General features: G+C 40.0%; 1 protein-coding gene across 1 annotated transcript in view; it reads left to right on the top strand.

The window, feature by feature from the left end:
* Positions 1-27,593, top strand: part of Mirr (iroquois-class homeodomain protein mirror) — a 90,864-nt gene that overhangs the window by 48,386 nt on the left and 14,885 nt on the right. The window contains exon 3 of the mRNA XM_076314108.1: positions 8,293-8,405. Coding sequence (XP_076170223.1) covers positions 8,293-8,405 — 113 coding nt within the window. The remainder of the gene's footprint in view (positions 1-8,292; positions 8,406-27,593) is intronic.

The following is a 27,593-nucleotide window of genomic DNA, read 5'->3' as shown; positions in this document are numbered from 1 at the left end:
AAGCTCTATATCTGTCGGATCTTTCGCGGCATATTTCCTCTCGATTCGACGCGCTGTGTTTAATTATGCTATCGCGGGGCTCGCGCGAGCGTTACGCGTAATAAACATCCGCGCGAACACCCGTGCCACCGTACGATCTTACGAGTTACTTTTACGGCTCGAAACGAGATTTTTTTCGCTTTATTACGGTGGGTTTGTTTCTTGCTTTCTTTTTCTTTTCTTTTCTTTTTTTTATTTACGACGAATCGCGATTTTTGTACGAGATTTGCATTCCCGTCGATCGAGGACCGTGGTCGTTAAGGGGGACAAACGGAGTAGGGTCGTCTTCGCGATTATTCCAGCAGGATAATTATTTTTTATTTATCGACGCCAAGTAAAATGAAACGATTCGAAAAGGTTAGAGTTTAGTCCAATCATTTTTCCGGTGTATCGCGATCGGTGTGTTCGTTGTGATCTTTGGGTAGCTGTGATTTCGAGTTTCGATATTTTGCAATATATTATTGAATAATTGGAGAGACAAATTTTATAGATTTTGTTCGATCTTGTTCACGCTGTGCGTTCGAACTACCTAACATGTTTTTAAAAAATGTACTAATCTTTTTTGCATTCTTGAATTTCAAACTTTAAACTTCTGAAGATTAGAAGACTAATGATGAGTATAAAAATATATTAACCTTTGTTACATTCTCGAACTTCAAACTTCAAACTTTTGGAGCGTGTTAACAAAAATTGAGCTTCCTAAGAATCTAAGAGGCAAGTTTCCAAATTTTTTCTCTATCTCACCAATAGAAGAAAAGCTTCCTAAACCAGACCTCTCCGCTAAAACAATTCCAGAAAGCATAAACATGCAAAAACTGCACCGATTATGTACACTGCCCCAGTAACGCAATAATTATCCTCAAATTACAATCATTTTCGTATCCGAGGACATTTCAAACCCAGTCCTTGTCTACTCTGTAACTCAAAATTTACCGTAATTCGGTATTCGAAAGAAATTATACTCTAATTAAAAAACAAGGATACCTTTCCTTTTGCAATGTTCCCACAATGATAAATAAGATAAAAAATATGAATCGTGAACAGAAAAGTTAGTTTGTTCGATGACACAACAGTCTACTTCTCTCATGCAAGCTTCCACAACGGACACTCTTCTTACTCTATAATATATGTATGCTCTAACTCTTGACAGTTTATAGCAAATAATGTCACATTCATTTCTTTCATTCTGACTCTTCACCCATACAAAATACCTAGACCATACCACGTTACACTCATTATCGTAACATAAACTTAAAACTAGAGCTAATACTCTTCTCACTCTATAATAAATATAGGCTCTAACTCTTGACACTCTATAGCAAGTGATTGCTCTATAAAATGACAGCCACGCACATTTCTCTCACTCTGACCCTCTTCGCCAATACCATATACAAAACACCTACACCACACCACATTACACTCAATATCGTAACGTAAACTTAAAGCTAGAGCTAATACTCCCTTCGCACTGTATAATACATATTTGTTCTAACTCTTGACACTCTATAGCGAGTGATTGCTCTATAAACTGACAACCACGCACATTTCTCTCACTCTGATTCTCGTCACCAATACCATATATAAAACACCTAAACCACATCACGTTACACTCATTATTGTAACATAAACTGAAAGCTAGAGCTAATACTCTCTTCTCACTCTATGATACATACATGCTCTAACTCTTGACACTCTATAGCAAGTGATTGCTCTATAGAGTGACAGTCATGCACATTTCTTTCACTCTGACTCTCTTTACGAACACCATATACAAAATACCTAAACCATACCACGCTATACTCATTATCGTAACGTAAACTTAAAACTAGAGCTAATACTCTTCTCACTCTATAATACATACATGCTCTAATTCTTGACACTCTATAGCAAGTGATTGCTCTATAAAATGACAACCACGCACATCTCTCTCACTCTGACTCTCGTCACCAATACCATATACAAAACACCTACACCACACCACGTTACACTCATTATCGTAACGTAAACTTCAAGCTAAACTCATTCGCGCGATAATTCCATACAAACTAACCACACTCGTTCCTCCCTACGAACATTATTCACTCTTACATCCGAATGCATCACGTTCTGCGCTAACCGGTACCACAATAGGGTACGTGTGCTTAGAAACGACGCGGAAAGCGGTAAACCGATTTTTCGGTCCCGGAAATCGTGTGGGGTCGTGGATAAACGTTCCCACTAAAAACGATACTTAATGACTTTCCACGCTGCGAACAGCCGCGAAGGTACCACGCTCCGCTCCGTGGACAACCTGCGCAATCTGCCGCCTCGTTACGAGGAGGCAGACGCTATACGCTCGCCCCTTAAGCTCGATCATAAAGAGCGACGATAACAGGCCAGCCTCGGCGACGGCTCGAACACGACAGTGTCCCACTGTTACCGCAGGACGGATTCATAAATTTACGCTCCGCGGCTATTTTCCTCGTGTACGCGCTTTGTGTGTGGTCCGATAACCTCTCCCGCGTCCTGGACGAATACACGCGATCTTCGTGCCCGGGGTCCCCACTCCCCCCCTAACTCCACGCCGGGGCCCTCTCGCGCGTATATTAACATCACTGTCCAGAACCTTCATGCCGCGATAACATCTCGATTATTGTATAATGCATCGCGCGTACGCGGAAAGGAGGCAGCAGCGGCGAGATTCGCCGTGAGACACCAATGCGGGGCGAGACTCGCGGCAACCTCGATATATGCTCGGGGCAACGCGGACGAAAGGTACTCTTATCGACGACCAAACGTGTCATGATAATCGATAGATTACTCTCCCCTCCCCCCCCCCCTCTCTGTCATTCGTTGGATTTTTCTGCAAAGCGGGGAAAAAATTCGAAGAAACGATGTAGAGCCTCGGTGTACATTCACGGTGGTTGAATTTTGAAGTTCGAGGAGAGGTCGAAGGCGTGGAATATTTTTTGAGAATTGTTTTATTATTTTTGCGGTAGGTGGAGAGGTTGAGGAATTTGAAATTTGAAATTTGTCGCGTGGCTCGATGCGTTCTAGATGTTTGAATTTCGAGTCGAGTAACCGAGGGAGGTGTGGAACGTTTTACGGGAATTTAGTTGAGAATGGTCGTTGGTGTGTTTAGAACTGAGTGGAATTAACGAATGTGGTCGTTGACGTGTTAAATGGTAACTTAAATTAACGAAAGTGGACGTTGACGTGTTCAAAAATAATTGAAATTAATGGAAATGGTTGTCAAACTATTAACTTGTAACTGAAATTAACGAAAGTGGTCGTTAACTTGATAATAGGTAACTGAAATTAACGAAAGTGGTCGTTAACGTGTTAATAGGTAACTGAAATTAACAAAAGTGGACGTTGACGTGTTTATAAATAACTGAAATTAACGAAAATGGTTGTCAAAGTATTAACTAGTAATTGAAATTAACGAAAATGATTGTCAAAGTTTAATTAGTAACTAAAATGAACACAAGTGATCGTTAACGTGTTAACAAGTAACTGGAATTAACGAAAGTGGACGTTGACGTGTTCACACTAACTAAAATTTAAAAAAGTGACCGTTAACGTATTAACAGCTACTGAAATTAATGCAAATGGTCGTTAAAGTGTTATGTATTAACTAAAATTAACAGAAATGGTCGTCAACGTGTTTACAACTAACTAAATTTAAAAAAAGTGATCGTTAACGTGTTAACAGCTACTGAAATTAATGCAAATGGTCGTTAACGTGTTAAGTATTAACTAAAATTAAAAGAAATGGTCGTCAACGTGTTTACAACTAACTAAATTTAAAAAAAGTGATCGTTAACGTGTTAACGGCTACTGAAATTAACGCAAATGGTCGTTAACGTGTTAAGTATTAACTAAAATTAACAGAAATGGTCGTCAACGTGTTTACAACTAACTAAATTTAAAAAAAGTGATCGTTAATGTGTTAACGGCTACTGAAATTAATGCAAATGGTCGTTAACGTGTTAAGGACTAACTAAAATTAACGGAAATGGTCGTCAACGTCTAACTGAAATTAACGAAGGTGGTCCTTAACGTGTTAACAGCTAACTCAAATTAACGAAAGTGATTGTTAACGTGTTAACAGCTAACCAAGCTTAACAAAAATGGTTGTTAAAGTGTTACCAGCTAAACTTAACAAAAGTAACGAAAACAACCGACCAAAATCGAACGCTTCGTTTCTCTCAACGACCCTTCCAAGCGTTCCTGTACCTGTACACAACCTCTTCGAACCGAGCGAGAAGCTCTCGCAGCGTCACCCGGATAATTGAACGCAAATCGAGTCCGATCCTATTCAGTTATTCAGGGTAGGCAGCGACTTTGTTCCAGGAATCGATTTTTCTTTTTTTTTTCTTCTTTTCCTCGCTCTTTTCCCCCCTCCATCTCGGGCCGAGGCCTCGCCTCGCGTGTACACACCGGTCTCGAAAAAAACTTGTTCCACACTACCGCAAATGGCGCCGGGGCTCATCGCCAATCGGCTCGCGCAACCGAGACAACCGCGTTCCACCGAATCGGAAGTTGAAGCGCGCCTACAACATTTGTGGTAATACGGACAAGCTTTTTCGTGCCTGGTGTTTGCCCACGGAGGAAGAGTAAGATCAGATTACAGAAACGCTGTAATCAGATTCGGTTCTATTCGACACCGCCAGTGCTGCTAGACGAGAAGAGTTCATTTCTGAATAACGAAAAACGAACTGGTAGCTTCGTAAAATGCAGAATTAACAAAAATTGAACTTTTCGTGAACGGTACTCATCTTTCCACTCGTAGAAGGGGTAATTATCTCTCGATACAATACAAAGCGAATTTTTCACCAAATTTCCATCAATCTAATTTTTCAAAAACTCTACTAAAATAAAAAAAAATAAAATTTCTTTATCTTTTGATAATTTATTCTCAATTTTACCCAATTAGATCTAATTTCCTAGACTCTTTTAAAATGTGGTAAACTAATTCATAAAAAAATCGCTCGACAACAATTTCCCCATTCGATTCCTCAAATTACCTATAATTCATACACGCTATAAGACATAAAAAATTCCCACTCGTAACAATTTCACCGTTTGCAATCGTCTTTTTTCTCTCTTCTTTCTCTCTGTTCCTTTTTTCCTCTCTTTTTTTAATCACAGTGGAAAACGCAGCGCGAACGTCAAATAATTTTCACCCCCGAATGTCCGTGAGCGCTTTACAAATTTTCCACGGAGAATTTTATTCCGCGCATTACTCTCTTCCGGTTATCGAGGTAAATCCGTGCATTTTCACCCCTCTCCCCTTGCCCCCTCGAACGCTCGCAACGTCCACTATTTTCGGCTGCTAATTACAGTCGGCCAACGATGACTGCGCGATTCGAACACGATGTATAATTAATGCCGTTAATGCAAGACTAATGCATATAGAAGCGACGAGAGGGAACGTGGTGGATGACGAGAGGGGGATGGGAATGGGCCGATTCTATGGTTCTATTATTCTACCGGTTGATGGAAGTTTAAACGCGGCACGGACTCCGTGGCGTCGGGGTTACGGGTTAGAGAAACAAACAAGAGTCTCCCCTCCCCTTCACCCCACCCCCTCCCCCACCAGCCATCGTTGGTCGAGCGCATCGATTCCAATTATCATTATCGCCGCTCCGCCAGCTATTTTTCTCATTATCGTCGATGAATTAAAGATCCGTGCTCGAGCGATACGATTGTACGATTAATCGAGCGCGGTGTCGAAAAAATGGATTTTTCCGTGGATCGAACCGTTAACCGCACCGTGGAGATTGTCGATCGTGTTTACGTTCGTGCGACGAACGTTAATTGATAATTTTTAACGACACACCACCAGCCCGTGACCGCGATATTAATTTCGACGGAGATCGATGGAGAACGATCGTTTTCCCGCGGAATTTTACAGGGTTGGTGGCAAAGGAGGGAAATATACCGGGATATCATTTGTTGAGGTTCTTTTGGGAATTAGTTTTTGGTATTTTGTTTTTTTTTTGGGGGGGTTGAGATTGTTTCGCGAGAATTTATCAAGGTTTGTAATGGAAGACAAAAAATAGTAAGAGACTATTTGTTAAGGTTTTCTTGCAAATTATATTTTGGTATTTTGTTGGGGTTTTGGAAGGGAGAAAAAAATACCAAAGTATTATTTGGGAAGGTTCTTTTAGAAATTACTTTCTGGTATTTTTTTCCCTAGTTTAGAGATCACATTGAAAGTATTGTTTTACGAGGAATTTATCAAGGTTTGAACTGGAATAAAAAAAATACTAAAGGACTAATCGTAAAGGTTTTTCTACAAATTATATTTTGGTATTTTGTCGGAGTTCTGGAAGGGAGAAAAAAGTACCAAAGTATTATTTGGGGAGGTTCTTTTGGAAATTACTTTCTGGTATTTTTTTCCCAAGTTTAGAGATTACACTGAAAGTATTATTTCGTGAGAAATTTATCAAGATTTGAACTGGAAGAAAAAAAGTACTAAAAGACTAATCGTAAAGGTTTTTCTACAAATTATATTTTGGTATTTTGTCGGTGTTCTGGATGGGAGAAAAAAGTACCAAAGTATTATTTGCGAAGCTTCTTTTAGAAATTACTTTCTGGTATTTTTTTCCCTAGTTTAGAGATTATATTGAAAGTATTGTTTCACGAGGAATTTATCAAGGTTTGAACTGGAAGAAAAAAAAAACTAAAAGACTAATCGTAAAGGTTTTTCTGCAAATTATATTTTAGTATTTTGTCGGAGTTCTGGAAGGGAGAAAAAAGTACCAAAATATTATTTGTTAAGATTCTTTGGTATTTTTTTTCCCAAGTTTAGAGATCATATTGAAAGTATTGTTTCACGAGGAATTTATCAAGGTTTGAACTGGAACAAAAAAATACCAAGAGACCATTTGTTAAGGTTCTTTTGAAAAATATATTTTAGTATTTTGTCGTAGTTCTGAAATGATGAAAAAATACCAAAAAATAATTTCTCACGGTTATTTTCAAAATTATTTTTTGGTATTTTCTTCTTAGGTTTAGAGATCACATCGAAAGTATTGTTTCACGAGGAATTTATCAAGGTTTGAACTGAAAGAAAAAAATACCAAGACACCATTTGTTAAGGTTTCTTTTGCAAATTATATTTTAGTATTTTGTCGGAGTTCTGGAATGTAGAAAAAATACCAAATAATAATTTTGAAAATAACAGTGAGAAATTATTTTTTGGTATTTTTTCCCTAAGTTTAGAGAACACATCGAAAATATTGTGTCATGCAAAATTTTTCAGGATTTGTACCTGAAGGAAAAAAAAATACTAATAGACCATTTATCAGGTTTCTTCAGCAAACGATATTTTAGTATCTCATCAGAGTTCTAAAAAGAAGAAAAAAATACCAAAATATTATCGGTTAAAGTTCTTTTGAATTTTGGTATTTGAAATGACATTTTGGTATTTTCTTTTTCCAAGTTTAAACATTGCACTGAAAGTATTGCTTCACGAGAAATTTCTCAAAGTTTGTACTAGAAGAAAAAAATACTAATAAACCATTTATTAAGTTTCTTCAGCAAACGATATTTTAGTATTTAATCAAAGTTCTAAAAAGAAGAAAAAAATACCAAAATATTATCAGTTAAAGTTCTTTTGGAAATGACATTTTAGTATTTTCTTTTTCCAAGTTTAAAGATTGCCCTGAAAGTATTGTTTCACGAGAAATTTCTCAAGGTTTGTACTAGAAGAAAAAAGATACTAATAAACCATTTATTAAGTTTCTTCAGCAAACGATATTTTAGTATTTCATCAGAGTTCTGAGAAGAAGAAAAAAATACCAAAATATTATCGGTTAAAGTTCTTTTGGAAAAGACATTTTGGTATTTTTTTTCCTAAGTTTAAAAATTGCACTGAAAGTATTGTTTCAGGAGAAATTAATTAAGGTTTGTACTAGAAGAAAAAAAATACTAATAAACCATTTATTAAGATTCTCCAGCAAACGATATTGTAGTATTTCATCAGAGTTCTAAAAAGAAGAAAAAAATACCAAAATATTATCAGTTAAAGTTCTTTTGAAAATAACATTTTGGTATTCTTGCTTGTCCGTTTTGTAGACGAAAAGTATAGTTTCGAGATCGAACGAGCGCTCACGGTTGTTAAACCTCGACCAAAGAGCGCATGGAGGAATTCTTGGGTTTACTCGAGCAAGTTAACGGCGCTAAGTTGTCGCGTGAGGCGCTGTCGCGTTATTAACAAGTATAATTGACGGGTATAATTAGCGAGCATAATCTCGGTTGCAGGCTGCTGGCCTCGATCTGAAGGAAAATCTCGGGGCTGGAGCCGCCGCTGCGTGGCCTTATCCATCCGTGTACCATCCTTACGACGCTGCTTTCGCCAGCTATCCCTTCAATGGGTGAGTTTTCATAAATACTTTATTTCATCATTTTTACAATCGTTGAAACAAGGAAGATATCCAAGAAACTTCCACTGTGAAACAATCACCGATTTTTCTATTAAAGATACTCAATTCTTTCGAATGAAAATTAATTTTGTCGTGTATTCGATCTATCGACTATACTTCGATGATTCGTTTATGGAAAAATTAGTACTGTTTTCCAGTCGAGAATATTAATATCTTTCGAACGGAAATTTCTGAAACACGTTACTCGAATCACAGAACGAAGTATCAATCCTTTCAATCGCGATAAACTCGTAAACGATTACACGTGTCTTGTTAAATAGTTTGTACATTGTCTCGAGGAGGAGCTGTGTTATGGAAAAATCGTCCTGTTTTTCCGTTGAAAGTGTTAATCGCTTCCAAGCGGAAAAATCCGAAACACAGTGCTCGAATCGACCACAGAGCCAAGTGTCTTGTTTCGAGCCCTTCTATCGCGATCCGCGGGCAAGCGATTACACGTGTTTCGTTACATATTTAATACATTGTAAGAAAGTTGGTTAATCGGGTACTCTGCGCTTCCTGTCGAGCGTGGCTTGGCGTTGCGCATTCTGACGTTGAATACTCGAGACTTCTATCAACGCACGGAGGGTGAACACGTATATTTACTCGATGAGTTTAAAAGATTAAAAGCTTTCAGAATATAAAAGAGCGACAAGTCCGTTGCAACGTACTGTACAGTCTATTTATTACGAGGTGATTGCACTTTTTACCAATTCGAGTGCGCCGAGAAGATATTATCGGAATCGTTAGGGGGAGAAATTTATTTAGAGGACAGTAGAAAGAAAAAAAAATACACAATTGTAATATGGTATCGTCTCGTTGAAAAATATTCCAAACCACAATTTCCGTAGAATCGATATGCATTTCGATTTAAATAGTACGTAAAAGAAAATATACAAACGATTGCAATGTGTTACCTGGTTACAAATATCCGAAACCATAATTTCCGTAGATTCGTCGTTAGTTTCGATCTAAATGGTACGTTGAAGAAAATATACAAACGATTGCGATACATCACCTCGTTAGAAATAACCGAAACTGCAATTTCCGTAGATTAGTCGTTCGTTTCGACCTAGGACGTCAAAGAGGAAATATTTACACAATTGCAATGTGATATCCAGCTCGTTACAAGTATCCAAAACCATAATTTCCGTAGATTAGTCGTTCGTTTCAACTTAGTGCACCAAACGGACAAACGTAATTACAGTACAGTATCGTAACGAGTATGCAAAGTCGACACAAGTTGTCAAAAAGAAAGATACACCCGCGAACAGGTATCATCGCGCTACAAACATTCAAACATCATAATTTCTGTAGATTCGTCGTTCAATTGGACCTAGTGTGTCAAAAACAAACTACACAATTATAATATAATAATTGCAAAGAGTATTCAAAGTCGACTCAGGTCGTCAAAAAGAAAGATACACCCTCAAACAGGTATCATTTCGCTACAAACATTCAAACACCATAGTTTCCGTAGATTCGTCGTTCATTTGGACCTAGTGTATCAAAAACAAAATACACAATTGTAATATAATAATTGCAAAGAGTATTCATAGTCGAATCAGGTTGTCAAAAAGAAAGATACACTCTCAAACAGGTATCATTTCGCTACAAACATTCAAACACCATAGTTTCCATAGCTTTGTCCTATTTGGACCTAGTGTACCAAAAAGAAAAACACACAATTATAATATAATAATTGCAAAGAGTATTCAAAGTCGACTCAGGTTGTTAAAAAGAAAGATACATCTACAAACAGGTATCATCACGCTACAAACATTCAAACACCATAATTTCCGTAGATTAGTCGTTAATTTCAACTTAATGCACCAAAAATAAAAACATAATTACAGTATAGTATCGCAAAGCGTACGTAAAGTCGACACAAGTTGTCAAACAGAAAGATACACCCTTAAACAGGTATCATCACGCTACAAACATTCAAACACCATAGTTTCTATAGATTCGTCATTCATTTGAACCTAGTATGTCAAAAAGAAAAATATAATTACAATATAGTATCTCAAAGAATGTGTAAAGTCGACACAAGTTGTCAAACAGAAAGATACACCCACAAACAGGTATCATCACGCTACAAACATTCAAATACCATAGTTTCCATAGCTTCGTCGTTCATTTGGACCTAATATGTCAAAAACAAAACACACAATTATAATATAATGATTGCAAAGGATACGCAAAGTCGACACAAGTTGTCAAACAGAAAGATACACCCACAAACAGGTATCATCGCGCTACAAACATTCAAACACCATAGTTTCTATAGATTAGTCGTTCATTTGGATCTAGTATGTCAAAAAGAAGAACATAATTATAGTATAGTATCGCAAAGAGTGTGTAAAGTCGACACAAGTTGTCAAACAGGAAGATACACCCACAAACAGGTATCATCGCGCTACAAACATTCAAACACCATAATTTCCATAGAATCGTCGTTCATTTGGACCTAGTGTACCAAAAAGAACATAATTACAGTATAAAATCGCAAAGTCAACGCAAAGTTGACACAAGCTATCAAACAGAAAGATACACCCTCAAACAGGTATCACGAGACAACAAACATCGAAACACCATAATTTCCCGGTCGCGTATGAAATTAGCAAAGGTACCTTCGCGAGCTGCGAGAGATCCAGGAGCGTCTCCGATCGAACGGTTTCAATTGGTCGTCGCGATGCGATATCGGGCGGAAAGTTTTTCTCGTTTGATTTTGTAATTATCTCGTCGTTGTCGTCGTGGTCTCCACCACACGCGCCGAACCGCCACGTTTTCTCGTACGAAAGAGCCGCGTAGCATCACGGAGCAACAACGGAACGAACGGTGGTCCCCTTTTACTCGTTCTACGTGCCATCTCGCTCTCTGTTCCCGATCGGTCGTGGTCGATGTGCCCGCGCGCACCAACCGATAACGCGCGAGAGAAACACATAAACATTCCAATAAATTAGCGCTCCGTTGACCCGGGACTGTCGCCTTGGGCGATTTTATTCTCGCGCTACGCGCTCGAATCGGTCAACGCGTGTCACGATGCGACCGGTGAAAGGTCTCGCCCGTTTTGATAAATCGAAATCGTACGTATATCGGCCGCGACCGAGATTACGAATTCGGAGCGCGGGACGGCGGAAGAAGGTGGTGGTTACCCGCTTCGACGAGACGAGCACTCGGCGAGATAATTAGTCACGCGTCCTATCTGCGTTTCCGGGACGTTTTTTTTCGTCACTTCCCCCCGCGTCGACTAGTTTTCAATTTTCCTCCCCCCTCTACCGACGATCTTTCTTTCATTTTTTATTTCTCTCTCTCTCGAGAGAGAGAATTTTTCTCGCCCTCTTCGTGTCTCGTCTCGTCTCGGTTATCGACAACGCTCGCGCGCGCATGTCTCGTCTAGGAACCGAACTCTCGCTCGTAGCGATTTGTAAACGCGCTTTTACGACTTGTTAACGAGATCGTGGACTGTAAACAATTCGAAACGCCGAGGATACGGCTCGAAACGGGGAAGTGTTTCGTTTCGTGGATGTCGTGGACGATCTGTCGTTAAAGACACTCAGGAACTGTTTTTACACGGTTCAATTTCATCGAATTCTCGACAAATTGAATTTCTTCGAATGCATACGGAAGATTCGAAAAATTTCTTTCCTCGTACGCGAAGTTTCTTCGACTCTTCGACAGATTGGATCTCTCGGAAGTTTTCTAGAGGAAAATGTTTGTTTCGCGTTTTCTTTGCTAGTTCTCGCTACTCTCGTCTGATTGATTCAACATTTCTCGGTAACGAATGCAAGTTTAGGAGATTCTCTTCACTGTACTTGAATTTCCTCCATCTCGGATTTTCTCGACAATTTCGTGCGAGGGAAAAATTCATTTTGCTATGTTTCTTTCCGAATATCCACTACTCGACATCGATGCACTCCAGTAAGTTTTAAAGAGGGTTTAGAATAATTAAATTATTAATGGTTTTAATGTACTTAGTATGTACACGTGTCTGTTTTGAGTGTTCTTACAGATTAAACAGTAATGACTCACACTGTAGGTTCACACAAACTCCATCACAGCACACCACTCCATACCGCAACACTCTACATCATACTACACTACACTGCACTAAAACATGCCACATCACATCACATCATACCACAACACTCCACATCACATCACATCACTCCACACCGTATCACACTACACTACACTAAAACACGCCACATCACATCACATCATACCACACCACTCCACATCACATCACATCACTCCACACCGTATCATACTACACTACACTAAACTACGCTACATCACATCACATCATATCACACCACACCACTCCGCACGATACCACACTACACTACACTAAACCACGCCACATCACATCACACCACATCACACATATTCATACATAATACATAGACAATAAAGACAAGGATATTACCGAGGCACAGTTGACGATACCACTTGTATTCGTTCAAAAAAATAACGCGTAGTTGTATCGGTATCGGTGGGCCCGATCGAGTTTTTTCGAACGATTCGTTATCTGGTCCGTGTAGCACGGGGCCAGCGGTCACGTATCCTCGTCGACCTGGTGGTCGATGCCGCGACGCGTCGACGACGTCGGTCACCTCGTGGAATCTACGGTGCCGCGTGACGCACTTCCGGCGGGAACTGCTTCGTATGCAAGGAAGCGATCGGGTAGTACAGCTTGCTTAGCATCCATTCGGTCTGGTCGCTTCGCGCACCGGGTCTTCCTTTACGGTAGACCTACCGCCGGTCCAAACCGGAACCGCGGCCAACAATTACCGGAAGATCGAGGATGCACCTGCGGACCTCGAGATCCGCCGGTATCGATCGCTCGACACAACTCCTAGCGTTCCTGTGACGATTATTCCTTTTCTCTTCGACGTGCAGTTTTCTTATCGCGATCAAACGCGGAGCTCGAGAAACTATTCCTCGAATGTATTTAAAAAGTTGCGAATAGTGTCGAAACTTTTTAATTGTAGATTTTTTTTTTTTATTTTGATAGATTGGGTAATACGTGTTCTCTTTTGTTAGTTTCGATCGTCGAGGTTTGTATTTGGAGGAAAAAATCTTGTAGCGAAAGTAGTCGACATATTTTAGAAATGCACTCACGATAGAATGCATTTCGGTGCAACGTATAGATGACACTGGTGTTTTACGAGAAATTATGTTTTTCTCGAGTGTATTAGCTGTTTTGTGAACAGTATTGTATTCTCTGTCGTTAGTTTTGATCGTTGAGGTTTGTATTTAGAGAAAAAAAATTTTTAACGAAAGTAATCGACATATTTTAGAAATGCACTCACGATAGAATGCATTTCGGTGCAACGTATAGGCGTCACAGGTGTTTTACGAGAAATTATGTTTTTCTCGAATGTATTAGCTGTTTTGTGAACAGTATTGTATTCTCTGTCGTTAGTTTCGATCGTCGAGGTTTGTATTTGGAAAAAAAAATTTGTAGCAAAAATAGTCGATACATTTTCAAGTACACTTACAATAGAATGCGTTTCGGTGCAACGTTTATACGTTACTAGTGTTTCACGAGGAATTACTTTTCCTCGAATGTATTAGCAGTGTTGCAAACGGTATTGTGTAACACTGTTACGAATATGTTTGTTGCGTTATGAATAGAATCGCGATTCGAGTAGCAAGAATTAATTTTCATTAATCAGAATCCAAGTGTAATTCTTCCATACGCAAGAAGAAATTTCTAACAAAAGTACTCGGTACATTCTCCGCGTTTCTTTTCCTCTCGCGAAGCGTATATTTTGTTATCGGCCGCGATAAAACGCATTTCGGTGCAAAATCCACGACGTTTCGTTCTCGCGCCCGAAGGAGCCATTGTTTTATCGAAACATTATTCGAAACGTCGCGCATACGACGTTACGATTACACGTTCTTATATCCGTACGTAAACGTAATTCGTCGGTCTTCCTGTTTCGAACGAGGCGCCTCGTATCGCGCGCATTATTTTTCCATTAATTACGATCGTCTCGTATCTGTTCTTCCCCGAAGCCAAGGACAAGAATTTCGTGCGAATATACCCGATTTGTTCCATCGTTCGCGTTTCGATTCTCGAGTCACCGTATCTCGTATACCGGACGTTGAACAACATTGACAGGTGGCAACAGAATTATTATTTTTCCTATCTTGGACATTGTAACCAGTTTTCGAGCGAGTAAACACCGCCGGCATAAATTTTCCTTTCGATAATTGTTGCCCTTGTGACGGTGAAACGGCGTATCCGCGCTCACTGTTTTCAAATTTAAATTACGTCGCCACGAATCGAGCCATCTCGACGAATCGTATACCGAAAATACTTCGTAGCGAGTAATCGCTGTTAAAAATCTCCAAGATTAGATTAGATTCGGGAGGAAACAAACGGCTCGAGTCGGAGAGAAAAACATATTTCACGATCGAAAATACCTAACACGAATTTCGAAGCTTTCGTTTCACCATTGACATTTATCGCGAACGAAAAACGATCTCGTTGAATGCTCGTAAATTCGTTTCTGGTCTACTTTCTCGTCAAGTTTAAGTTTCTTTGGGTGGTGATTTTCTGTTGAAAATTTTTCTCAACTCTTTCAACTCGTGAACAGACTCGTTGTACAACAAATTGTACAGCAAGGACGGTTCGATTATGTTAATACCGGACGATAACTCCGGCACTACTTAGAATCCGTATACGCATCGAGTTTCCCACGCAATTGATTCGCGCGATCTTCGTTCCGCTAATAACCGTTCGCGTGCGCCGCGCAATTAATTATCCATTTATCCTAATTTCGCGGAAAATTTATCGCGCGGTACAAACCGAGCGGTGTGCGGTATGGAACGGCCGAACTAATTAATTAATTCCTACTTAATTCGAACGTTTAACTCCAGGACGATTCCTTGCGGACGTTCCTCGTTCAACGTTGTGCGTCTAAATTACGCGTAATTTATTCTCATTCGCGTTTTCCTTTTCCAGTTTCGTTCAACCGTGGTAGTTTCGAACGGCCTCGTGAGTGTAACTCGTCAGCGGAAAACTCGGAATAATTTCCAACGGCGCAAAGTGTCTTATCGCTATAGCAACAAAGCCAATATTTCACATCTCTGACGTAAAGTGGTTTCAAAGTGTCCACTCGAGTAAAATTAGCCGGTTCTACATTACTCGCGCATTGTCGTAGAACGTGACCGAACACACAAACGAGAAACAAATCGTTTCTTCCATCCCCGTGACGTTTCGCTTCGATTTGAATTCTTTATTTTCGACAACGAAACTTTCTTATCGTTCGTCGATTCGAAGTTTCCAATCGGTGTAAAAATTATTCCCAATTTCGATATCGTTGCACGGTGGTTTCCAAGTGTCGTCCACTCGAAAGACGAATAATTTCATCGACGATACTTCGCGCTATGAAACTTCGATTTTTATTCGATAACGTAAGTTTCTTATCTTCCGTTCGCTCGAAATTTTCATTCACTTGAAAATCGTCTTATTCGGTATCAATGTAAAGTGTCCAATCGAGTAAAACTATCCGGCTTTGCATTTCGTACGCATTGTCGTAGGAGACCAAATATTTGGATAAATTATTCCAATGTTGATGTTCCTAATTTTTGTTCGATTGTTCTTATCTTCGATATCAACGTATAGTGTCCACTCGAGTAGAACTATAAGGCTCTGCATTTCGTATGCATTGTCGTAGGAAATTAAATATTCCAATAATTTGTTTCATCGTTGATATTCCCAATTTTTGTTCAACGTGTCTCAAAATTTTATCTTCTATGTACTGTTCATTCGTACAAAAATTATTCTTATCTTCAATATCAACGTAAACTGTCTACTCGAGTAAAACTATAAGGCTCTACATTCCGTATGCATTGTCGTAGGAGACTAAATATTCGGACAAATTATTCCCAATTTTTGTTCAATTGTTCTCATCTTCGATATCAACGTAAAGTGTCCACTCGAGTAGAACTATAAGGCTCTACATTTTGTATGCATTGTCGTAGGAGACCAAATATTCAGATAAATTATTCCGAATTTTTGTTCAATTGTTCTTATCTTCGATATCAACGTATAGTGTCCACTCGAGGAAAACTATAAGGCTCCGAATTTCGTACGCATTGTCGTAGGAGACGAAATATTCCAATAATTTATTCCATCGTTGATATTCCCAATTTTTGTTCAACGCGTCTCAAAATTTTATTTTCTATGTACTATTCATTCTTGTCTTCAATATCAACGTATAGTGTCCACTTGAGGAAAACTATAAGGCTCTACATTTCGTATGCATTGTCGTAGGAGACCAAATATTCAGATAAATTATTCCATCGTAGATATTCCCAATTTTTGTTCAATTGTTCTTATCTTCGATATCAACGTAAACTATCCACTCGAGTAAAACTATCCAACAATACGATCGGGACACATTGGCGTAGGAGATCAAATATTCGACTTCGAATAATTCACTCCACCGTCATTCTTTCCAATTCTTATTAAACAAAAAAAGATCCTTTCTTACCTTCCTTTCCAAATTTTCATTAACATAAAAATTCTTCTCCTGGTTAAATCTGAATAACAATGGTGTCAACAACCAACCCACGTAACTCTACCCTCGATAAAAGTTACTTTCTTCCACTCTTTCGCGAATCGTTTGCACGCGTGACTATTTGTCGCGTCGATAAACAATCGTAACATTATCTCCGGCAATAATAAAACCTACACCTCGAGATTCGCTCGTTGTCGTCTCCGCACACTCCTCTCGCTGAACTTTTCCTCGAGATTTCCAACCACTCCTTTCCACCTTCCATTTTCCCATCTCGTACGATCTCTTTTCACCTTCCACTTCCCCATCTCGCACGATCGCTCCTTCTCACCTCCATTTTCCCACCTCGGAGGATCTCTTCTCGCCTTTAAAGTCCCGTTTCCGGGAGCTGCGTGCGCCAATGCTCGAACTTCCCCCCGATAACGCGCTCGCAACATTTGTTGCAACGATAATTCGTTGAACGGTCGTGCTATCGCGCGACGGTGGTTACGCAACCTCGTTCCTCGAAATAATCGGCGAGAACAACCGTCCGAAACCGGTCGAATCCTTGTTCAAGCGCGAAATGTAACGCGAACCGCTTTATTAGACGTCGTCCGACGGTGAACGCGCACGTTCCCCCCCATTCTATCCGTAAAACGGAATTTACTCTCCCACTCGAACACCGGGGCGCGTCGTGTTGCTCGCTTTGGAGTGTTTCAGTGGTTTTCTTTTGCACCCGTGAGTCCGTCGCGATTTAAAGAGCGATTCCGAGTGCGTTTACGCGGCCACAAATCAACGCGTTTAAACGGGGAACCTGTTCCCGAGCGTATCTCGCAGGGGCGTGTCCGAGAACTTTGTTGTATTCATATTACACCCGATACAGGATGTAAGTAAATTACAGGTACAAACACGGTGAAACTTATCGACGGGCGTAACGAAGTTCCGACGATCGTCCCCGGGGAAACTAGTAGTACTCGTTTTATTTTTTTTTATTTTTTCTCTTTTTTCCTTTTTTGTTTTTTTTTTACGTGTAAAAACCGCCAATAACAAGACACGTCCGTTCGGCGATCATCTATCGGTTGTTAACTACGTGCAACTTTCTGGGATATCGATTACAAACGCGCTCGTGTAAATAATCGTTTACACAAAGTGGGGGGGGACACGGTATCGCCGAAACTAGTTCTGTTACCGGTGTTTATCAATGACACTTTTCGAGGTTCGTTCAACCTCGAAACTTTCTACGTGTAATTCGTGTTCAACGTGTGTAACGTTGAATTTCATTTCAGCCGATACAGAACACGAAGATTTATCGTGGTTGGGTAACGGTCGGTAGATATAAGAATCTTGAGGGGAACCTTGAGTGGTCAAGGTTTAATTATTTCGCTTCTCTGTCGATGATTTTCGGGAGAGGAAATATTGACAGGTGTCTCTTGTCAATTGAAATTAAGACTCTCGTTCCACGAATCGTCGCTCTAACAGTGTTGGCTTTCGATCAATTGGAAACTTTAATTAATTTTCCACAAGACTGTGTTAGACTTCCATTATACCTCGATTCGTTGATAATTTTATAAAATTTACAATTTTGTCACGTGTATCAATTGCAAACCACAGTTCGATCTATTTAAGAATATCAAACACTCAATTCTCTATTTATTTCGCATATCGTAATCCAGAGGTTAAATTCATCGTTTCTTCGTGATTATTTACAGTTAAGTTTCTCAACGATTGAACACACGAAGAGACGAACGTCATCTTATCAAAGTTTCTTCTTCGTTTCGTGCAAAACAGTTCCTTCATCGACGATTAAATCTAACGAAGGAGTGGAAAAAAAAACTGTCGAAGAAGCGAGGGAATATCTGTCTCTACGCCAATGGGTTCTCCAGTTTCCTTGGGGAAAAAAACCTGACTACGTGCTCGAGCTAGACGGTTTTTTGCACGCTCGGTTTTTCTACCGCTCGTACTCACTTCCAGTTTTTTCCCCCATTTTTTTCTCTATCGCTCGCACGAAGTTCCAGGAATTATTGTTTCATTTACGCAGTCGAGCTTTCATTCACCGATGGCTCGAGCCATCGAACTTCCAGAGCTCGTAATTCGTCCATTTGCATCATTCTCTTCGAAGAAATTTCAAAATGGAGATCTCGAATTCACAGATGGATAAATCTGAAGTTTTCCTCGATTTCTCGTACCCTAATTTCTCGACCACCTAGTTCGCGAATCGATCTCTTTGAAAATTGATTTCTATTAATAAGTGCTCGACACTTTGTCGAGATTGGAGCAGAAATATTCACCGAACGTACAATTCGTCGATACGTGTTCTTTTTCCATTATTGGCTCCAAAATGGTACTCGTTCAACGTGGTACGAAACGGTTCTCGTCTCTTCGAAATGTCTATATTTGTTAAGAGTTAACGATTTTCCCATCGAGGAAACGACACTCGCAATTACCGAACGAAGTTACATCCACTCGTGTGTACTTCTTCGCGAATGTTCTCGCTAGTCTAGACGCGTATCGTTCAACTGTAAATATGTGTCTCTTGAATCTAAATGTATAGTCGTGCGCGAGAATAAATACAAAGTATATAAATTTCGACGAGTTTAATATTCATAGGTAGAGAATCTTCTTCTGGGGCAGAATCGTGGAACATAATGGAGTGTACTTGGATAAAATTGAATAGAATGTTGCATTTCGAATTCGTACGAGAAATGTGTTTATTATTAGTTCGTTAACAGCTTGGTAAACAAAATGAATTGAGTATATCTGATAAAGTAAAATGACAAAATCTTCCACAGAATTATAAGGTTGCAATGCTCTTAATACATTACCTAAATTTTGTAAAGCAACGGTGTAAGAAAAATAAAGAAAAATAGTAGCTGGTAAATTTTGTTAACGTTGAAAAAATCTAGTTGCTCGTGTAACTTCGTCGACAAATTGAAACGAACTATCGAAGCAACTTACTATAAAATTTCGTCGATCGACTGAAGTGTGTTACAAATGGTAGATTATACTTGTACGCGACTCCCTCGTTAAAAGTACTCAGTATCGAAATGGTCGAAAACTCTCTGTTCGTAAGATGAAAAAGATTGTAGAAAATTCTAAATGAAACGAAAGACGAAAATCACGTGATCTGTGGGAAAATGGCGTATTTGGGGCAATCTCGCTTTAAAGAATTGTTACGTTTTTTATGGAGCGTCAGCACGAACGCTCACGTGTTAAAAGGAACGTTACAATTTTCTAAAAGAGTTCGTAAAACTGTCTATATAACACGGAAAGGATTAGAAAATTCTAGAAGAAACGAAAGACGAAATGAAAATCACACGATCTCTCTTTAAAAAATTGTTACAATGTTTTTTGTGGGGCATCAGCGTATTCAAAGGAACGTTACAATTTTCTAAAAAAGGTTTTTAGAACTCTCTATGTATAACACGAAAGGAACCAGAAAATTTTAAATTAAATCAAAGACAAAAATCACACGATCTGAAAATGGCGTTTTTGGGGCAAACTTTGTTTAAAAAATCGTTAGAATATTTTCTGTATGACGTCAGGGCGAACACTCTCGCGTCTAAAGAAACGTTACAATTTTCTAAAAAAGGTTTTTAAAACTCTTTATATATAACACGAAAGGAACTAGAAAATTCCAAATAAAATCAAAGACAGAAATCACATAATTCGTGCGAAAATGGCGTTTTTTGAGCAAACTCTCCAAAGAATAATTTATAATGTTCTCTGTAGAGTGTTAGGACGTTAAGAAACATTACAATTTTGTAAAAAAGATTTTTAAAACTTTCTATATATCACACCAAAGGAACCAGAAAATTCTAAATAAAATCAAAGACAAAAGGGCGTTTTTGGAGAAACTCTCCAAAGAATCGTTTATAATGTTCTCTGTGGGGTGTTAGGACGTCAAGAAACGTTACAATTTTCTAAAAAAAAATTTTTTTTAAACTCTCTCTATATAACACGAAAGGAACCAAAAAACACCAAATGAAATCAAAGGCAAAAATCACACGATTCGAAAATTGCATTTTTGGAGCAAACTTTGTTTAAAAAATCGTTAGAATATTTTCTGTGGAGCGTTAGGACGTCAAGAAACGTTACAATTTTCTAAAAAAGGTTTTTAAAACTCTATATATATCACAAAAGTAATTAAAAAATTCCAAATAAAATCAAACACAAAAATCACGCGATCCGTGAGAAAATGGCGATTTTGGAGCAAACTCTGTTAAAAAAAATCATTACAATATTTTCTGCCTGGCGTCAGGGCGAACATACACGAATCTAAAGAAACGTTACAATTTTCTAAAATAGATTTTCAAAACTCTCTATATACAACACTACAATTCATTTTAGGGGCAAACTCTGCAAAAAAAAAAATCGTTAGAATGTTTTCTGCGTGGCGTCAGGGCGAACATACACGAATCTAAAGAAACGTTACAATTTTCTAAAATAGATTTTCAAAACTCTCTATATACAACACTACAATTCAATTTAGGGGCAAACTCTGCAAAAAAAAATCGTTACAATGTTTTCTGCGTGGCGTCAGAGCGAACGTTCTCGAGTCTAAAGAAACGTTACGATTTTTTTCCGCGAAGTGTCGGGGCGAACGATACGTTTCCTCTTCGCGGGTAAGCGGCCGAACGGGACCCGTGAGCGTAGATCCGTGCGTAGCGATAGCGGCGCGGAAAATCGACGAGGTGTGTGCGTGCGCTCGCGCCAAGGATCCGAGAGCATTATGCTCGGGCGTGCGCGGCGCTCGCTTAACATAAGCATACAAAAAGCCAATAATGCAGAGTTGGCATGCACGGCGTTGAGGTCTCGGGATCGTGCGGGTTAACGGTCTCGTCTTTCCGGCGGATTGGCCCTGCTTCCGGGGACATATAGGGTAAACAATAAGAAACAACTGGCCCCTGTGTATCGGAGTCGCTCGTTGTACGAACACAGACCGCTTACGTGGTGGCTCGCTCGCTTACTTACTCGCTCGTTCGCTCGCTCGTTCGCTCGCGTTGTGTCCGGCTACGTTTCCTCCTCCGCTTCGTCCGCGATCGCCGACACGTATTATTAAGTGTGTCCGTACAACGACCGATGTGTCGGCACGCGCTCCGGGAACCGAGCTCGTTTAAGGACGTAGGGACGATCCGCGAATCTTAATCGCGCCGATTCTCCCCGCAGCTGCGTGACTCGGACGCCCATTCAGCGCGAGCTGACGCGCCGCGGGATTTCACGGAGTATGTAAAACTGACGTCGAGCGTAGGTGCACCGATTGGAAAATTACGGGTTCGTTTGCGGGGATATCGACGGCGGAGTTCTCGATCGACCTAAACGCAAGATTTTACGAAGGGATACATTGAGAGAGGTTTCTTGGGTCTTGTGAAACGAGCTCGAATAACGTTCTCTTTGCAAAGTTGTAGGTTTAGGTGGTCAGTGTGGGAATTGAAAATGGAGTTTTGGATCGAGAGGGATTTTTTAAATTTTGTAAAATAGGTGTAAGTAATGTTCTGTTTGCAAACTTGTAGGTTCAGATGTCCAGTGTGAGAATCGAGAATGGAGTTTTAGATAGGGAGGGTTTGTTTAAATCTTGTAAAATAGGTGTAAGTAATGTTCTCTTTGCAAATTTGTAGGTTTAGGTGGCCAGTGTGGGAATCGAGAGGGATTTTTCAAATCTTGTAAAATAGGTGTGAGTAATGTTCTCTTTGCAAATTTGTAGGTTTAGGTGGTCAGTGTGGGAATCGAGAAGGATTTTTCAAATCTTGTAAAATAGGTATGAATAATGTTCTCTTTGCAAACTTGTAGGTTTAGTTTTTCAGTGTGAGAATCGATGGGTGATCTTTGGATCGAGAGTGTTGAGATCTGGGTACTTGTGAGCTCTATGGTGTGGAACTTAGTTCGAGATGAATTATTACATAATATAGGATGTTGTGAACATTGTAAGACAAATATAAACTTCCTTTGCAAAATTTTAGGTTTACTCAGTGTGTAGGTTTACTTAGTCTTAATTTTTGGATCGAGAATGTTACGAGTGTTGAGATCTTCATATAGCGTGGAATTTGGTTCAAGGTGGATTATTGCCCAACGTAAAATTTTATAAATAATATAAAACTATTGTAGAGTTGCGTGTCATTTGGAAAATTCTAGAGCTAGTTCGTTAGAGTGAAAATCAATGTGTAAACTTTGTATCGAGAGTATTACGAATGCTAGAGCCTCTATACTTGTAAGCTCTATCGCTAGAACTCACACTCAAAGAGTACTAGATATAGTTCGTTACAGTTCAATTCTTATTCAATCTAGTTCAATTCTAGATCTAGTTTGTTAAAGTGAAAATCAATGTGTAATCTTTGCATCGAGAGTATTACTAATGCTAGAGCCTCTATAATTGTGAGCTCTATCGTTGGAATTCACACTCAAAGTATACTAAATCTAGTTCGTTAGAGTTCAATTCTAGATCTAGTTTGTTAAAGTGAAAATCAATGTGTAATCTTTGTATCGAGAGTATTACGAATGCTAGAGCCTCTATACTTGTGAGCTCTATCGTTGGAATTCACACTCAAAGTGTACTAAATCTAGTTTGTTAGAGTTCAATTCTTATTCAATCTAATTCAATTCTAGATCTAGTTCGTTAGAGTGAAAATCAATGTGTAATCTTTGCATCGAGAGTATTACGAATGCTAGAGCCTCTATACTTATGAGCTCTATCGCTATAACTCACACTGAAAGTGCACTAATGTGTATCACAAGAGTTTGCAAACAATGTAAAATAGTTCCCAACAGTGTTCCCTTTGTAGAATAGTGCATTTTGGTCATCACCGAGGAAATCAGTGGAATAATGAACACTAGAGTCTCGGTACCCACGAGCTGAACTTACACTTAAGTTGGATACTCTTTTGAAGACTGTGTGAAACTGTTGTAGCCAGTATTCCGTTTACAAAATCCTGTGCTCCATGTGCATCCAATCAAACACCGTTGAAGTAAACGCATTAGGTCTGGATTAGATGGAATTCTATAAAACTGCCGCGACAAGACGAGCCAAGAGCAAACATCCTTGCAACAGCTGGAGACCGTGGACTGGAGTCTGGGGTCTTCCATAACCGTCCTCGATGATCCGAATATAATGAGACGTCTAATTATTCCGAGTCAAACCCTCCTGGTAGTGATGGATACCAGAGGGTAGATATTTTTAAACCTCGATCTTCGAATCAACCTATGTCACGAACGTCAGAGTCTCGATACCCAAGAACCAATCTCAAAGTGAACCCCAAGAGACACCCAACAGAGAATTTTGCACCAAACGTAAAACGATCTTGTAAAGTTTCGTTTCGTTTGCAAAATTCAGTCCTGGTACCGTATGCACCGATACCGTGGATAGGTTAGGTTCGGTTTAAATGGACTATCCGCAAGGGAGACACAGCACAGGGTGTTATGAACGATGTAAAACAATTGTACGCGGTGTTTTGTTTGCAAAATCCCGCGCTTAGCCCGATACCGTGGAAATCAATGTGTTAGGTACGGGTTAGGTTGACTATCGCGCGGGGAGACACAGCGCAGGATTTTTCGAACGATGTAAAACAATTCTACCCGGTGTATCGTTTACAAAATCCCACGATCGTGCTCTACCTAGCCTGGTACCGCGTGGAAAACAATCATTTGGGTCGTGGTTTCTTTCGTTCGGCGGGTAATTCGATTTCATCCGCGTGTTATCTATCATTAGATCCAAATTAAGAGTCTAAATATTCGTTCAAACATCCGTGTGAAGTTAACAGTAAGTAACAGTAAGACCCGAGCACTTGGTAAGATATATCTCGTAGGTGAACGCTAGAGCCTCTATACTTGTGATCACCTAAACCTACAATAACTCGAAAGTCTTGGCCCCTTTGAAACGAAAGTCTGGAATCTACGTAGCTCAAATTTGACCCATTTCCATCGCCTAATGCAATTCTGGACACGTTTAACTTCTCGTCTTACCACTTAATCAAAAAGAAGATCAACTGCGAGTTGGGCACCAGAGACCATTCGATAACGAACTATCGAAACCGTGGCTGCTCCACGATCCTCTGTTTGCTCGTGTGACAGAAATTGGCTCTTAGTCGAATTGATTTTCACCGGTGTAGTGTATCCGTTTCCCGTGAATTTCGATAAGATTAAAGATACTCGTTCTTTGTGTATACGGAGTAGGAGTCCCTTCGGTACACGATTGTGAAACTATAGACGTGTAGTTCGACGAAGGGCGTACGAAAGATACTACCAGGGTTATTGTGTCTATTATTTACCAACCGTAGAACGATACGTCGGCGATCCTATCATAGGCCATTTAGCGTTGCCAACAGGCGGTGTACGTTCCGACGATAAGATCGCTTATTTGATTTACGCTTCGAGTACGTTGCCAACCCCTTCCGAGGTCCCCGCCAAATATTTGCTGTCTTCGGTCGGAATGGAATTATATCGAATCACGGTGCATCCGACGAGATTGTCGTTCGACCTTAGACGTGGAACGCGCCGGAGTATTTCAATAATTCCGCGCTTGTGTCTGTAAATGCACCGCGAAGTAGTCCGATGGTATTCGGTATTGAGATGATCCTCGGTTAGGGACGGTATTCGAAATTAATATCGATGATACCGTTACACGTTTCACGAACTTACGATCCGGACACTTAACAGGTGTGCTATTGAGTTGCCGAGAGTTTTTAGAGGCGCTCAATCAGATAGTTGCTCTAAAACCACTCGAACCGTGTGTAATTTTACTGGAGGGTATTGTAAGATTGACTTTTGATCTCCCTGAATGTTTATCGTTGATCATTTCTTTCGATTAACTATTTAGTATCTGGTATATTTTTGTATTACGAGAATAATATTAGTTTCTTTGTATTTAATGTCGACCTAGGTCTGTGTGTCCGTTATTATTATCGTGGAGTTCTAAAGTGTGAAAAGTTCGTTCTTGAAATACTCGATCGCTGAGACTTCCGAACACCTTGTATTCTATTGAAAATGGGTAACCATTATTGTATCCAGGGATTACACTCTCCAGGACAGATATTGCTTCTCGAAGCAACCTGTTTATCGTTGCTAGGTCGGCGAAGTACCCGAAACTGAAATAGGTCGAGTGCAACGACACGATGAAAGGATGGCTACGTTCACGGATGGCTAAGACCAAGAAGTCCTCTGAAGATGCATCTTCTCAGCTTCTGGTATTTCCGCATCGATCTAACCGATTCGAAGAATCCGATATATTTATACCAGGAGGAGTCTATATTTTTGCTCTATCGATTTACAAGAGACACTAGCGTACAGATTGCACAGTTCATTCCAGCGAATAAGGTTCTATTGGTAACACTGTCCAAGCATATGAGAAAATAAATATAATATCTTGAAAAATCCATATCAACTTACTAAAGACTCTAAATCTCTGCTCTAACGATACGTAGCTGTCGCTAGCGTAAACGTTGCTAATCTATTCTCTGGGATAACGTTCCGTTTGTAAGACTATCCAAATTTTAGGTAAAATAGATGTCCAAAAATCCATGTTGACGACTCTAAAGACTCTAAAGACTCTAAATCTTCGCTCTATCGATCCCTCAGAATTTCTAGCGCAAAGGTCGCAGATTCGTTCTCCTTAATAATTTACTAACAGTAACACTGGTCAAATTTAACAGATAATAACTGTCCAAGAATCCATGTTGATGACTCTAAAGATTCTAAATCTTCGCTCTATCGATCTCCCAGCATCTCTAGCTCAACAATCGCATACTCACTCATGGTAATAGTTCACCATTCCTAACATTATTCAAACCCAAGTATAGTAGGCATCCAAAACTCCAAATCGACGACTCTAAAGCCTCTAAATCTTCGCTCTATCGATCTTCCAGTGTCTCTAACTCAAAGATTACATACCTGCTCTCGCTACTAGTCTACCGTTCCTAACTCTACACAAACCCAAGATAAAACAACCATCCAAAACTCCAAATCGACGCCTCTAAAGCCTCTAAATCTTCGCTCTATCGATCTCCCAGCGCCTCTAACTCAAAGCTCACATACCTACTCTCCCTACTAGTCTACCATTCCTAACTCTACTCAAACCCAAGATAAAATAACCATCCAAAACTCCAAATCAACGACTCTAAAGCCTCTAAATCTTCGCTCTATCGATCTCCCAGCGCCTCTAACTCAAAAATTACATACCTACTCTCACTACCGTTCCTAACTCTATTCAAACCCAAGGTACAACAGCCGTCCAATGCTCCATATCGACGCCTCTAAACACTCTAAATCCCTCTATCGATCTGGCAGCGTCGCTAGCTCAAAGCTTGCAATTCCGTTCCCCCGTAGGAGTCGTTCGCTCGTCAAACTTGGAACGTTCCCTCTCCCCTCCCGGTCGATCCGGGCGCAAACTGGGAATATCCCGGGGCTAATGAGTCGGGCCCCGGGTATATCCGCGGCTGGCAGCGTTCAGCATCACGGATGTGTCACGTCCCGGCGATGATGTACGGCCGTTTAATGACCCGGTTTTCGTCCCGCCAAAGGGGCGGGGGTGCTTTTTGCCCGGCTGTGCGGCAAGGGTTGCGCCGCTCGGCGTCAACCGTGGAGGGGTGGTCGGGGGGGTCAGAGGGGCACATCACGTTGCTCCCCGAGCGAAAAGTCACGA

The sequence above is a fragment of the Ptiloglossa arizonensis genome, chromosome 6, assembly GCF_051014685.1.
Source record: "Ptiloglossa arizonensis isolate GNS036 chromosome 6, iyPtiAriz1_principal, whole genome shotgun sequence".
NCBI lineage: Eukaryota > Metazoa > Arthropoda > Insecta > Hymenoptera > Colletidae > Ptiloglossa > Ptiloglossa arizonensis.
This window is presented reverse-complemented; position numbering and strand designations above follow the sequence as displayed.